Source organism: Vidua chalybeata, chromosome 1 (genome assembly GCF_026979565.1).
Source record: "Vidua chalybeata isolate OUT-0048 chromosome 1, bVidCha1 merged haplotype, whole genome shotgun sequence".
NCBI lineage: Eukaryota > Metazoa > Chordata > Aves > Passeriformes > Viduidae > Vidua > Vidua chalybeata.
In genome coordinates this window covers 21,366,867-21,381,772 of record NC_071530.1, presented here as the reverse complement: position 1 = coordinate 21,381,772, position 14,906 = coordinate 21,366,867, and the positions used below count along the sequence as shown (strand labels likewise).

At 37.8% G+C, this 14,906-nt stretch overlaps 1 protein-coding gene across 4 annotated transcripts in view; it reads right to left on the bottom strand.

The window, feature by feature from the left end:
- The window catches only part of NMT2 (N-myristoyltransferase 2), a 34,760-nt gene that overhangs the window by 7,801 nt on the left and 12,053 nt on the right, over positions 1-14,906 (bottom strand). For all 4 annotated transcript variants that reach the window (XM_053950550.1, XM_053950567.1, XM_053950558.1 and 1 more), the window contains 8 exons: positions 13,036-13,180; positions 8,938-9,056; positions 8,749-8,840; positions 8,526-8,642; positions 7,799-7,969; positions 6,518-6,626; positions 2,884-3,054; positions 831-998 (listed from right to left, as the gene is read on the bottom strand). In XM_053950550.1, coding sequence (XP_053806525.1) covers positions 831-998; positions 2,884-3,054; positions 6,518-6,626; positions 7,799-7,969; positions 8,526-8,642; positions 8,749-8,840; positions 8,938-9,056; positions 13,036-13,180 — 1,092 coding nt within the window. The remainder of the gene's footprint in view (positions 1-830; positions 999-2,883; positions 3,055-6,517; positions 6,627-7,798; positions 7,970-8,525; positions 8,643-8,748; positions 8,841-8,937; positions 9,057-13,035; positions 13,181-14,906) is intronic.

Sequence of the window (14,906 nt, the reverse complement as noted above, 5' to 3'; positions counted from 1 at the left end):
CAGGGCACTCCCCAGGAGGCTGTAACACCACCAGCAGTGCGGGAAGGAGGAGCAGGAAACATGCCTGTGCCCTGCAGCCTGCTGAGAATGGTGGCAGAGAGGGTGTTATGGACCAGATGAAGCCTGTACAGTGCTTTGAACTACCCAGGGCAAACAGGTCTTTGCAAATTCAGAGTGCTGGCATGTGCCATTGATGTTAGCACTGCACTCCCATGAAACCCTAGTCTAAGAGCTGAGAGATAGCTTTTCATTAGACCGTACTAAACTCTGAAAATTCTTTGGCTTGAGAACTTCATTTATAGTCTTTTCCCTTCCATTCAACCAAACACCTATCAGTATAATTCCATACCTAAGAGTATACTTAAAAGCTACACCATGACATTATCTACAGAGCTTTACATGGAGCAATGATAACATGATAAAGCTCACATAAATAAAATTTCTACATATTTTAGGAATAAGAGATATTTTTAAAAAGCAAAATGTATTTGAAAGTGCTTATTAATTCATCTCCGAAGGAAATTATTTAGTGATACTTTTCATTCTTCTGATACTTAGTGATGATGGTCATCAGTGTGCTCTTGGGTGTATCCACAGTTCAAGCTATTGCAAATACTTTATGCATTTGTCATTCCCCAGCATCACTCAAAGTAAAAAGGAAAAACAAGCATACTGCTTTAGATTTTGATATATATATTGTGTATGTCTCATCAACTGTACTCTATGCTGTAAATGCACTGGCATGGATAAATTACTCCAGTTCTTACCTTGCCACTACTCCTAAAAATACTTTTGTGAATGAAGCAGAAAAAACTCAACCTACAACTTACCAATTTAGCTATAATAAGTGCATCATTCATTAAGTCCAACAGGGGAGTCTCTGTATGAATATTGTAAAAGGAATAGGCAGCTTTGAGGCTTTTATGAACAGGATGATGCATCACTGTTGAAGGTAATGTGTAGAAACTGAGGAAGTCTGTTAAAATACCATTTGAACCCTATAAAAAAACCAAACCAAAACAAAAAAGTCCATTAATAAGTAATCAGTTACTGGTTAGGCTAATGTGACAGTTCTACAGAAAGCAATAAATGCAGCAAGGTTTGTGTACTGTAAGTACTATGGTATAGCAGCTAGTCTTAGCTAAGATTTGAGGAAACAAACATTTAGATTTTTCTAGTCTATTACACCACTAACATTTTGACACACAATTGTCAAAGCAGTAGTTTTCTATAGAGAATGCTAACAAAGCACACTTCCACTGAAAGTATTGAAGCTTTTTTTCCAACCGAACTAGTTTTTAATAAAATATTCTTAAAATATTATGGATATTTTAAAAATCTGATGACATTCATACCAAAGAATAATTTTCTCATCTTTCTAAAAACAGAGAAAAAAGTATACTGTGCTGGTATTCAAAACATTAATAAAAACTGCCCAGAGTATCTCCAAGAAAATAAGGTAAAAGAGACACACAAATACTTCTTAGATCTGCACATTACAAAGATGACTTAAAGGTCTGACAGTAGCTTCTCCAGGTCACACTGGTCTTAAAAAGATTTTAAGCACTAGCAAACGTACACTTTGTATAGTAAAAAACTAGTCCAAGAGACAGCATAAAACAAGTAAGTGAAGACCGTGCTGTTTAGTTAATATGGCACTGTTAGTGTCACATTCATGCTAATCGTGGTACTTGTGAACTCTCCTGTAGGCTTCAACTCACAAAGCAAGCCAAAAACCAAGTCAGGGAGCAGGGCAGAGGGCAGGGAAAAGAGGGAGTGGAGAAAGAAGGTAGGACTATAAATTAGACCATGGAAAAGTCCAATGAGCACTAGGCCCACTACAAAATAAGCAGAAAGCTAAGCTTGGACAATAAAAACTGATGGCTTTTATTTAGCTCTAGGTTTCCTAATTCAGCTGAGGCTCCTGCACAAATTCAGGCTACAGTTACACTGACCTTCACAACCTACGGCTTTTCTATGAGGAGAAGGTCTAGGGATGTTAGTCCTGATCATTTTAAAATAATATTATCACTTTAAGCAAAGTAATACACTGTCTAAATATACTGTCTACAACTGAATTTATATGGACTCAAAGGGAAGGGTGTATCTTTCCACTAGCTTTAGTGCATCTATTCCAAACATGTCTGGGAGATTTCCAATCCAAATGCTAATCTATTCCTGCACTCCTTATTTTGAGAGAAGCATTATGACCAATTCTTTGGAGGGTGGGGGTGGTAGATATGTGTGTGTGTGTGTGTGTGTGTGTGTGTGTGTGTATATATCTGCAAATTCATACACATATATACACACATTCTTTTACTGGAAAAAACACACTTTACTGAAGCAAACCATCAAAAAATATAGTTCCTCCAGCAGGTGCCTCTAAAATTAGTTTTTTTAAAACAGAATTTTGTAATGATGTATGGCAGAAACGTGTACACATGGGATAATGACAGTCAATTCAAACCAAATCCTTATCTCAGTCATGGCATAATTTTTCCTTATTTCTAGAAAATAAGGTTTGAAGACCACTGCTTAGTATCATGTCATACCTCTGTATAAAGGAATCAAGAAACGCAGGTGGAAAAGTTGATCTTAAAATATGTAGGGTTCTTGTCAAGATAGTGATTATTTTGATATTCCAGATATTCTAGGAGCGCTGCAGTTTATCACAGCCAAACATATTCTTATTAACAGAATGTAATACAAAGAACAAAGCTAGTACTCATGGTATCAAATTCTACCTATAATACACATATTTCATATTGCCTGCATTCCAAAAACTTGATGCTGATATGAACTAGTCTGGCACTCTGAGTGCAGAGTGCTCTGAACTACTGAGTGACACTCACACACATTAATATGTATTAGAGCATATTTTACCTCTACCACATAAGTGTCAATAATATGATCCCGAGGCAGGAACCAGTGGGCCACCTCTTCTTCATCCATCACAGGAGCAAGATTAAACTGTTTCAAGTAAGTATTGATTAATTCTTGTACTGCTTTAGTATCTTTTTGTTCCATTGGTCTCAAACCTGAAGTCTTTGTGGCCTTAGTGTAAAAAAAGAAAAATAAATGTTAAGATGTTGAAAGGAAAACTGCACACACAGCAAAGGCTGAAAGTAGGTTGCAGAGTCACTCCACTTGCTATAATGCATTCATTATTAGCCTACTTTATCCCAGCCACCTAATTCATTATGCTATTTTACAAACAGCTTTCAATCAGAATTTCCTCTCTTCTAATTATTGGGACAGTCTGGGGCACTTCAATCTTTTCATTATTGAAATAGCTTCATTTCTCCAGAGAAAGACATACCATCACCAACTGCCTACACTTTGTGCAGTTTGTTTTGGTTTTTTTTTTTTTTTTTAGGTCAATCTATTTCTTATCTTCTTCTAAACTACCTGAGGCCCAGACATGGAAACAAAACAAAGAAACTTGCATATCAGAAGTTATCTCAAGACAAGAACACAAGCAATTCAAACTTATGACAATTACAGTCAAGCTATACATCAGTGTCAGCTGATTAAGTTTAATTATAAATTATTTAACTAAAAAGATTCTACCTATTTTTAGCATTTGTAAACTTCCTTGCTAACAACTTTCTATGCAGGCACAACTGCTATTCTGGTAACAAGAAAGCTTCTCATAACTTACAGCTGCCTGAAATTAAAAACCTATTTCAACAAATATTTTTCTGACTTCAAACATCAGAAAAGGAAAGAATTACTTTCTAGTATTATGCAATTGTTTAAACAAGCAAAAGTGATTTAAGTTTTCTTCCCATCTTTTGCCAGCCTTCTGGATATTTCCTTTTGGGGAGGCTAATGCTTACTCTCTTAAGTGCTCATTTATCCTGCCTCATCTGTCTGAGCTACATACTCGGGCACGTCCCACATTAATCATAGCAAAGTTGATTGCAAGAGCAGCCAGGTAGAGACTTGATTACTGGAAGCCTGAAATTAGTGTAGCTGATTATGCTTTGCCCAAAAGGCATTATTCTGGGGGAGATGTTTATTCACACGCTCTGGGAGTCAGCAGCCAGATGAGAAATCAAGGAACATTTTGCCACAGCTCTGGCCTGTGTATTACATTTCAGCATTCCTGCTTTTCCAGGAAGCCTGGGACTATGGTTTGACTCCACAACAGTACATCATCTGTATTTTTAAATGCCCTTATTCCAGAAGGGTGTACACTTGACATACAGGAAGGATGGAAGAAAAGCAGCTGGGGTGGAAGCTCTTTTTCCCCCCAGTAGTGCTCAGAATTGCCACCAGTAAGTGACTATTTGCAATCCCAGAGGTGAGGAAAGTGTACAGAACTGTGCTAAAATTTGTTTCTCTGGGCATGTAATCATGCAACTGTCCAGCGTTAGGATCCCAGCTGGTCACGAAAAGACAACAGACACAAATATACTCCTGTCCTGACTCTAAATACTGACAATTTTTACTTCTTCCAGAAAACTCCTTGCTCAAGAGATTAAACACTTAGGAAAAAAAACTTTTATTTTTTTGTATCTATAGGTACATGCACAGCCTTTAGGGAGGGTGATATTTATTAATTACAGTATTTATTACACCTGAAAACCTTTTTAATTCAGGCTGTGTAAGTGATTATGAATGATTAATTCTCTTAAAGGGAGATGAGCTCCTAGTGCCAATGATATTCCAAGGACACTAAGAAAGGAGGTTAAAATGCAAGAAACAGTGTTTGGTGTGAAGGGACAGGATAGCATGGACTGAATGGACAAATTCGTTTGACAATAGTGTTTATAACTGCCTGAAACTGACAAAAACAACCCTCAACAGCACTTAATCCCTTTCTCAGGAAAAAAAAAGCCTCCAAATAAACCCAAAGCACAAGATCTAAAGAGAAATCACCAGAACAAGGATTAAATCTTCATTTTCCATTGAGAAGCTCCCAAATCCAACCTAAAAATAACAAAAATCCTGAGGTATGTGAGCTCCTACATCACTCAGTTTTGAAAGCTGATTTTGAAAGCACCTATTTTCTATTTGTACTTCTGTGTACAGTGTATGTTTCCCTTAGCCATATTTTATGGATGAGATAATGATATATTATTTGTTTTTCATAATTTACTTCTCTGTTGAAACTGGGTTTTATGATAAAGGAAAATGATCAGGATACAACTGCTATTTCTAATGATTCTCTGTAGTTATATCTTTGGTACTACAAGTAAGATCCTTATTCTTTAATCACTTCCTCAGTTGTTTCCATAAGCAATGTTACTAGAGTCGCCACCAAAACCTACACTTGAAATTGTATATTACACTCTCCAGACTGTTAAAAATGTCTTCAAGATTTGATGGAAGCTATATTTAGCTGCTCAAGATTAAAACCCAATTAACTTGGTTATTAATTCTTAAGCTCTGCAAACTGCTGCCCTGCACGCAAGGGAGAAGCTGCACGTGCAGGCACAGGTGGCACCAGGCGGAGCAGGAAACGAGGCTCTCCCACAGCAGCAGGAATATGGATCAAGGCATGGCATGTGCTTTATTCCAAAGGCTGCTCAGCCTGCTGCTCAAATATCTGAGCACTAAGAGAATCTGCAGCATCAAGTCAAATATAGCAACAGACACCATTCTCCAAAATCAGATAAATAATTATAAATACTATGAGTGAGGAAAAAAAAGTATTGTTTTTAACCAGAAGAGAGGGTTTGTTTAAAGAAAGAGAGGTTTACTGATAAGGTAGAGGTAAGAGATACTCTGCAATCCCTTCAAAAAAGGTAGCTTTTACAAGCAAATAAATTGTTTTCAGCCATAAAGCTCAGACTAAATTCTACAGGCTATTAATTACAGCAATGAGATTTTTTTAACAGTACGTAGCATTTACAGTGACTTGCTCTGTCATGGAAATGCACCCTAAGGCTTTTTACAAGCTTAACTATTAGCTGAAAACATGAGAAAAAAAAATTTACTAACCTAGCTATGCCAGAATACTTGCTTTTTACTAGACCATGCAAACTAACAGTGCACAACATTTTGAAGTGGCTTTTACTGAGCCTGCTCAATGCAGAAGAACAACACTCTCTGACAGCACAGAAAAAAATATGAATTAGAGTGGAATCAACAATATGATTGTATTCAGCCAAGTTGCTGATGGATTTCTCTGAGAATTTTATGACATGAACTGTTGATTTTCTGTTCCAGTAAACTCTTATCAGATTAAACATACCGAGAATAGTCTTATGCATCTTCAACTCAATCCCACATGTTTGTGAAGTCAAGCTTTCTGGGTTTTTTTTTTTTTCCTTTGTTTAAGGATTTTAGGTTAAAATTTGTATTTTCTCCATAGAGATCCAGATTTCCAGCAACAGTCTCTTCTGTTTAGTATAGCCCTTAAGGTCCTTTTCATCAACCAGAGATTATTTTTTTAATGTCCTGCATGCACTGCCTTTACACAGAAAAGCCTGTGCTGTCAGAGACAGATGGAAGGTTATTTTGGGCCTCACAATAACTGTGGGGATTCTCTAGATGTCATATTGCTTACATCAGGAAGTCTGTAGAGCTTCATTGTTCTTTGTAGAGTCATGTTTCTACTTAAATGTGAAAATTTCACCTCCACCAGTTTTCTGGGATTTAGTGATCGATGCCAATACCTGGAAATAGAACCAAATCATGAATTTAAATAGTACTTTAAGTGTCAGTGTCACTTGCATCCATTGCTCTGCTTTCTTGCTTCCTTCTTTTCAACTCTTCAAATTTGTTTCTAAGCAAGCCTGTAGTACATCTATAAGAAGGCTGATTAACAAAAAAAAAAATTAAGGAAAAGTTATATCCAAGAAATAGCTTTTAAAACAAGCCTGCTATCACAGTATTCTCAATCTAAGCAAATGCTTTTTGATACAGAATGAATAAGCACAGGGCTAAACATTTTAGCATTTGTCACAGCCCTGAAAACTCACCATACATACATAGCAACATTTATTTTCTTGTGCAGACAGCACCCTCTGCTCATGTCTGAGCATTTTTTTTTTGAAGGAGCTCTCCCTTTGCTAGGAGGTCATTGTGCAACAGAGCATCTCTGGTTATTCTAACACAGCATAGCTTTTTATTTCCCCCCCACCCCCCATCTTTCCTTACAGAAACTTACAGGATCTTTGGTGTTGATAGGTACAAAACAATTTCAAATCAAAAGGTACTCTGTCCTCCAGAAGTCTAAACAGCTGAACTAAAAGTGCAGGAACTGAACTTTTCCAAGTAGAAATAAAATCCATTCCAAGCAAATGGAATTATATTTGACTGTAACTCTTCCCCCATGGTAGTGTTCCTGTATTTATCAAATGCCAAAAAAGTCCTCCTTTCTCCAGGAAAGATGAAAGTATTTCAAAAAAGCAAATCATACAATTACCAGAAACGCTCTGCCATCTGTGGCACGCCACCAGGTTAACAGGGAAGTGTCCCAGTAGGGACACAGGCCATTTGAAAAACACAGGTATACAATGTTGCCACTACTAGCATGGCTGCCACCAGAAGGTCAACAGAAACATCTGTTAGTCTATTTAAAGTATGCTAAACAAACCACAATTTTTTTTTTAAATTTTAGTCCGAGAAGCTATTTCATCCAAGGCATTGGGAGGGAAGGGGGAAAAAACACCCCAACACAAAAAAACCCAACACTAACAAACACTCTGGCCTTCAGGTTAGTCAAGGCCACAACATTTAATAGCTTTGAATTTTATCCTTTTACTGTTTTTAGACAGTTTTGTTAAATTTTCTTAAAAATTACTGTTATAGGAACCAATAATATTAAGAACATCACCTAGGTTACCTGCAAGTGGCCACAGGTTTGGGAAGTACCACTCCAGCAGTGTAAACAGCCTGAAAAATTCCTTCCAAGTTTACTCTTCTGGTTATTTCCCGAATCAATACAGGTGCCACCCGTTTAGACCTCAGTTTCTTATGGACACACAGAAAATTGATTTCTACCATTTTCTTCACACTAAAAAGACATTAAGTAGTTAAAAAATTAAAGAGAGTTACACATTACATGTTTCCATTTTTATAATTACAGCTGTCCATACTGTGACAGAAGAATTTGAAGTAAAATAAACTTGCCTGTGACAAAGTACATCTGCAATGAACACTAATCTATGCCTATGTGACAGCAATGACAAACTGTGCAATATGCAAGCTATCTCTAAGAGGTTTGCAATACTTCTTTACCAAAGCTCTATCAAGACTTAACTGATTGCTTTACTTTAAGATGCAGTATAGCATCTAAGCAAAACTATGTGGAGTCACAATGCTTTATGTTTGTCAGTGTATGAACACTTGGCAAAGAAGACCAGCTGATCAACTATAAATGCTTTTCAGCAGGGTCAGAAAACTGTATGGCATTAGATGCATCATTCATCACTAAGAAAACTCTTCAAATAAATATTGGTGCTCTTCACCTTGTTCTCTCTTTTTAATTTCTCCATAGCAATGGATACCAGTTTAAGGTTAGTTTTGTGGCATTATTCTTTAACAAATACAAAAGTACTGGTGCATTTTACCTGTCATAAATACGAATATTTGCAGGGATGGCACTTATGAATCCTACCAGTTTTTTGTTTGAAGACACTCTAACCCCGCAGTGCCATTGCGGTAACCAGCCCGGAGGACGCAATGCCCTAGAATTGATGACAGAAATAATTACAAATTACTGCCTAAGAAGATGTAATAAAAACACCCTTCATTGCAGTCCAGCCAGAACAGAATGTGGAACTTGCTACTCACCACAGAAGAAATTCAGGTGAATAATCAAACCTAAACATATTATCATCATCTTCTACGTAATTCTCATTTAATAGTGTGTATAACTCCTTCAGCTGAAAACATACACAAAAAAATCCAAAGACTTATCCACATATCAATCAGAAAAAAACTTGAATTATTTTAGATACATATAAAAATTGTTCTACTTACAACTTCAGCATTGCTAAGGTCCAATGTGTCCCACATAAAACCCTGTGGCAAAGAATATGGCTCTAGGCGGACATTGTCCTTATCTGGTTCAATTGCACCATGTGAAGTTATAACTTCATCTTTTGAGGGAGGAGGAGAAAAAAAACCAAACAAAAAACTATTACATTGCTAGCTTTCCTGATACTTCTGTAAACTGCATTTATTTCACATCATGTATTTCCTCATAATTATGTGAATGGAACAAGAAGCTTTTAAAAAATGCTGAAAAAATTAGTATTATTAGTTTACACTACTTCTCATTTTCATAGATCACATTCAGACTAATGACTGTCTCATCAAAATATTTATAGATATGCACAGAAGCACTCCATCTCAACTGACACCCTGCATTTCATAACACAAGAGACAACAACTTATCAGCACACGCACAGCATTTAGCCAGCCATGAGATCCACAGCCTCATCATGAGAACATGTACTCACAGCTAACAAGCTATGGCTCAGATCCTGTTTACCACTGCCCTGAACAGACCTGAACTCAACAGGATTACTCAGGAGCAGTGACATAGCAAAGCCAGGGCATTTAAGAGATACTGGTGGTATGTGAAATGTGTTCCAAAAATCCTACTCGAAGGCATGCTTTCTTCTCCTCCCTTACTTTACAGCTCAGTCTTCCTGCACTATTAAACTGCAGCTGTTCCTCTTCTAAGGAGCAGCACCTACTAAATCATAGAATCATTTAGATTTGGAAAGGACCTGTAAGATCACTCCAATCACTAACCATACACTGCCAAGCCCACCACTAAACCATGTTCCTAGGCATCATATCTTTTCAATACCTCCAGGGATGGTGACCCCACTACTTCCCTGGGGAGCCTCTCCCAATTCTCAACCATCCTTCAGTGAACAGATTTTTCCTAACATCCCATCTAAATCTCCCTGGCACAGCTCCCCTTGAGGTAGCTTCCCCTTGTCCTAGTGCTTGTTAGCTGTATGAGGCTGACCCCCACCTGGCCACAACCTCGTTTCAGGTAGTTGTAGAGTGATAAGGTCTGCTCTGAGCCCCCTTTTCTCCAGGTTAAACAACCCCAGCTCCCTCAGCCACTCCTCATCAGACTTGTGTGCAAGACCCTTTACCAGGTTTGTTGCCCTTCTCTGGACTCAGTCCAGCACCTCAATGTCTTTCTTGTAGCATTGTCTTTTGAATCAGATTACACTGTAAGGGCTTTGGACCTCCTGATTTTCTCCCTGCATAACCTCAGCATCTTTGCAGTCCCTTTGGTGGTGCATCTCTCCATCCATCCTTGGGCCTACTCTATGATCTCAGCAGTTCCGAGTAAGCCTTGACCAAACCAGCTGGGCAGTGAAATGTCCCTTGACCATTAACAGGAGCTCCTGCACAGTAAAGGTGTGAGTGACACTGACTGTATCAGGATCATCATTTGCCTGAAAAAGGTGGGGAACAAGGGATAATCAGTTATTCCCTAATAATCAGCTATTCCCTGAGAGCCTTGGAACACCATTTACCTAAACTGTAGCCCAAGTGAAATGGTACCATTGTTATGGGATGGGATTTTTCTGCTTTTTTTTTTCAAAAAGCAGTTACCAATGTGTGTTACCACCATGGTGGAAACTTACTGATTATTAAAGCCAATTACCTTGCAATCCTATGAAAAGTGGTCCTAAGTGAGGCCCTTTACAGTGCCCTGGACTGCAGTGGGCTGCACCAGCTCCTCCCTCTGAGAGGGATGTCTTGCAAACCCTCAAGTCTGTGATGCACTGAAGACTTGCTGTGGACGAGGCCTACACTGACACCCTCCACTCCTCAAAGCTCAACCCTTCCTGCTGAGAAATGCAAGGGACTCAGTGTATGTCACTGGGCTCAAGGGGAATTTTTAACAGGCACCTTTGAACACGGTAGCATGTAAACAACTCTCTGCCTGTGTGCATGCGCTGAGTTGAGCATAGTAGGAATGCTGTTATCTAGAATCTATAATTAAGTCACTCTTATAATTGTAGTAAATCCTACGTAGGTTGAAGTCCTGATGAGAACAACGGCTAGTGATTGCAAGACTTCTGCCAGATGTTTAAAAAATATTTCATTTGCCTCTTCATCCTGGCTGGGAGGTCTAGAACTGACTCACACCACGGTTATCTGCCCTGTTGGCCTTCTCCCTGATTCTTACCCATAAACACTCAACTGTATCGTTATGCCATCATAACGGTAACTGTATCGTTAGCCATCATCAAACTAGACAGTCAAAGGTTCCCTTGAGTATGAATTTTTCCACATGATGCACAATCCTGACTATAGTTATGACCTGCCATGCAGTTTGGAAGGTCATAATTATTAGCATTTTTAAGCAAACTCTGAAAAGTACCAACAGCCCAATATTACTGCCACTAAATGGCAGGTTTGGCATAACTAAAGGACCTATTGCTAATTATTTTAACTTGAAGGCCAAAGGATTCTGAAGTTAGTTTAATGCAAAGATCCCTACAACATTTTCTTGAATTGACAGATTATTTTTTCCACCTAAACACATAAAGCGTATCAACTAGTGATGACTTCCCAATCTGTTCATTCAGCAGATAAAGAAAAGCTTAAAAAAATCTGTGTGATTAATTCATAGACTGTTGGACAAAACCTCACTGACCAAATTCAATGAAACATATTTCTACTGAACAACACTAGCAAGTAATTTTCTTAGCCACTGTATGGGCCTTTTTAGACTGGAAAGTGACAGACTCTCCTCTCTATCTAAGACACATTGATTAGCCTGAACTGAACTCCTGGCACTACTGCACAGACACCTCAACTAGCTCTGGAAAAGCTTGATTATGGCCAGAGCATTTTTTGATTTACACTTTAACTTATTTTGGCTAGGGTCTTTCTCCATTTAGGCTGGATTGCTGGTGACGATTACTACCATTACTTTATGCAGGTATTTGGATAGAGTAAAGCCATGGCAGGTCAATTCAACCCAATCCAAAGGAAAATACTGTATCCAGGGACCCTGCTCTGGACTTCTCTATGCAAGAAAAGTCAGGAAGAAATAAGATTGCTATGGATTAAGCTATAGCTATGGATTAATGTGAAAAGCTGCCTGTGGCAAGAGAGGGAGCAGAGTGCTCCTGTGCTTTAGATTCTACCTTATTTCTGCTTATTCTATTCCAGACTCCAGCACAATGGAGAGAAACCTGCAGCACATAGCAGCACCAGCTACTGTGCTGAGAATGTTTTACTTGTGGGGTCCCCAAGGTATGTTCACACTGAAAAGCTGTAACTGCTTAACTTGAAGATAATGAAAGCAGAAAAAGAAGGTTCAGAAAGCAATGCAGAGAACACAGTCAGCAACTACTTTCTCCAACAATGAGAAGATTTACCAACTGTGTTATCAGGGATCAGATCAGTATAAAAAATAACTTGCCAAATTCATTATAAATTTAAAGGCAAGGAGAGATCACCTTATCATCTCACTTGGAATCAAGAAGAGGACAGAATCCGAGAAAGCATGTCTTCAACGTAGTGTATGTTGTGGAGGAGAACATGAACACACAGCAGAAAAAGAGTCTGTGTATCAGACAAGTGCCACTGTCTACTTAAAGCTGTATGAAAACAGTGCAACCTATGGCAGGAGAGTCATTTCTGTGATAGCAAATCCATTTATTGAAAAAAAAATAAAGGAAATACAAATAAACAAACAAAACAAATACTACTAATAAAAACATTAAAGTTTACTCTTTGTCACCACTTAAGAGTTCTTACTTCTCCTAAAGTGAAAAAGACTTCTATGTTCTATTGTTCAATATTTCAGACCTAAAATACACAAAAGAATGCTATTTCAATAGCATTTCCCATTTTTACAGAGGACATCAGAATGAGACTTATTAACTTCTATCTTGCATATTATCTGAGGGGAAGACAAGCACTTCCCTGGAAAACATCAAGAATTCCACATAAAATACAAAAGACTAAGGATCCCTACCGCACACAGTTCAACACTATACCCATTTTAGAGAACATGCCACAGAGCTAGCACATTATGTCTTTAGTGATCATAAGACAGATCTTTCACACAGATCCAGTTAAACTTACTAAGTTTAGGTACAGGCTGCGTATCCCAAAACTGGTATTTACGTTTGGTAGCCTCATCAATATTCTTTGCTGGGCCTTGGCATGCAGAGAGCAGCTCCATTGCTCTCTGGATGTCTTGAAGCTTCTGCATTGGAATGGCTGGATTCTGCACAAAGAGACAAACAGAACAGGAAGCTTATTGAGTACATTTACTTTGTGAATAGCTGTACAAACATGTTAATTTCTTTTACTGTTACCTACTCTTACATGTACTCTTCTCATAATGGTTAGTTTAGGTACAATGTTTGTAGACAGGAAGGTAGAAAAAAGTTAGGTTAAGCAAACAAAATAGCTGCCAGCAGTACTTGCATTTAACCAAGAAACATCAACATTTTTAACACAAATACAGCAGCATTAAGGCAGGATGCTGTATCGCAATAAACAAATGCCTCTTATATTCCCTGTTCCCCTGGTAAAACACAGTAAAATAAAATTTAAAAAAAAGGGTCAGTTTAGGTATTTAACAATAAAGGTACCATTGGTACACGTGGAGTTTTTTGATAACTGTGAGTAAATATAACAGGAATAAGAATTTTTCCTGCAGAGGACAGTACAGTGGAATAATGGTAACAGACCTCTAAATCTAAAGGGATTTTTTTTCCCTCTCTCTTTTTAAAACTGTTTGTTTTGTTTTGTTATCTTCCTGGTGGTAAGTCCTGTACTGAGGTATACCTACAGCATGCTTGTGCTCAGGTTTCCCTAGACTGCAGTGCAATAATGCATCTGAAAGAATAGTTTTAAATGTACTGGAAAATGTTAAGCAACTCTGCACAGAGATTTCAAGCCACACTGTTTTTTTTGGTTTTTTTTACTAAATAAGCAAAGGACTACTATTTCCATATTTCACTTTCTTTTTAGGATTCCTACATTGAAAAACCACCATAAAATAAATGTAATAATGAAGGTAAAGCTTAATTTGGGTGATCAGCCTCTGGTGTCCTCAATCACGAGAAGAGCAAAACTTTGTGCCTGGAGCTCAAGCAGCCTATCATTTAATATTTATAGTAAACACTTTTATTAATGAAACAAAATGCCTAATGTTTAAGTGTTGCAAATTTCACCTGTAAGTGTGCATTAAACACCTGTCAACTGAGTAACTGTGAATTAACATGTTTATGCACTTTAGAACAACACCGTCCCAGCCTAAAAAACCTACTTTATTTCTATATCAGGATAATAGAGACATAAATTACTAATGCCACTAGAAAAATTCTGAAATCTCATTAGTACACCATGAAACCATACATAAATGCTGACACACTGTAATTTATTCTGTATATTTATTTAAAGTCTATAATATGTCTTCTATATTAAAAAAGCAGAAAATCTATAAAAAACCCAAAAGTTCCTAAGAAAGATCTTACTAGCATAATAGTAAGACATTAATGTTCAGGTACTAAATAGACCATGGCTAGGGACATCAGGAGGAATCCTTTTCATTTCGAAACACTCAGAGATCAGCCTAAGAAGTTTACTTTCAATACTTTTTGTTTTCTTTCAACAGAAAGCAAGGAAAACCTACACAGAACTGCCCATGAATTATAAAAACAAAAACCAGCTCTTTTGTTTAATTTCAGTTTAGGGTAAATATCTCTTCACAGCACAAGACAGCCCTGTTGTGCAACGGGGCTGAGGTACAAAATGATGGTTTTGCCTCAGTTTTGTTGATGACCTCAGGCCTTTGATGTCCCTGTGCACTGTAGCAGTCTGAGAGAAACTTAGGAGACTGTTGAGCAAACTAATCATGCATAGGTCCCTGAAAACAGAAGAAAGGCATATAAGGATGCTAAGAGAGCTGCCTGATGTTAGTGCAACTAACATCTATTAAGTTT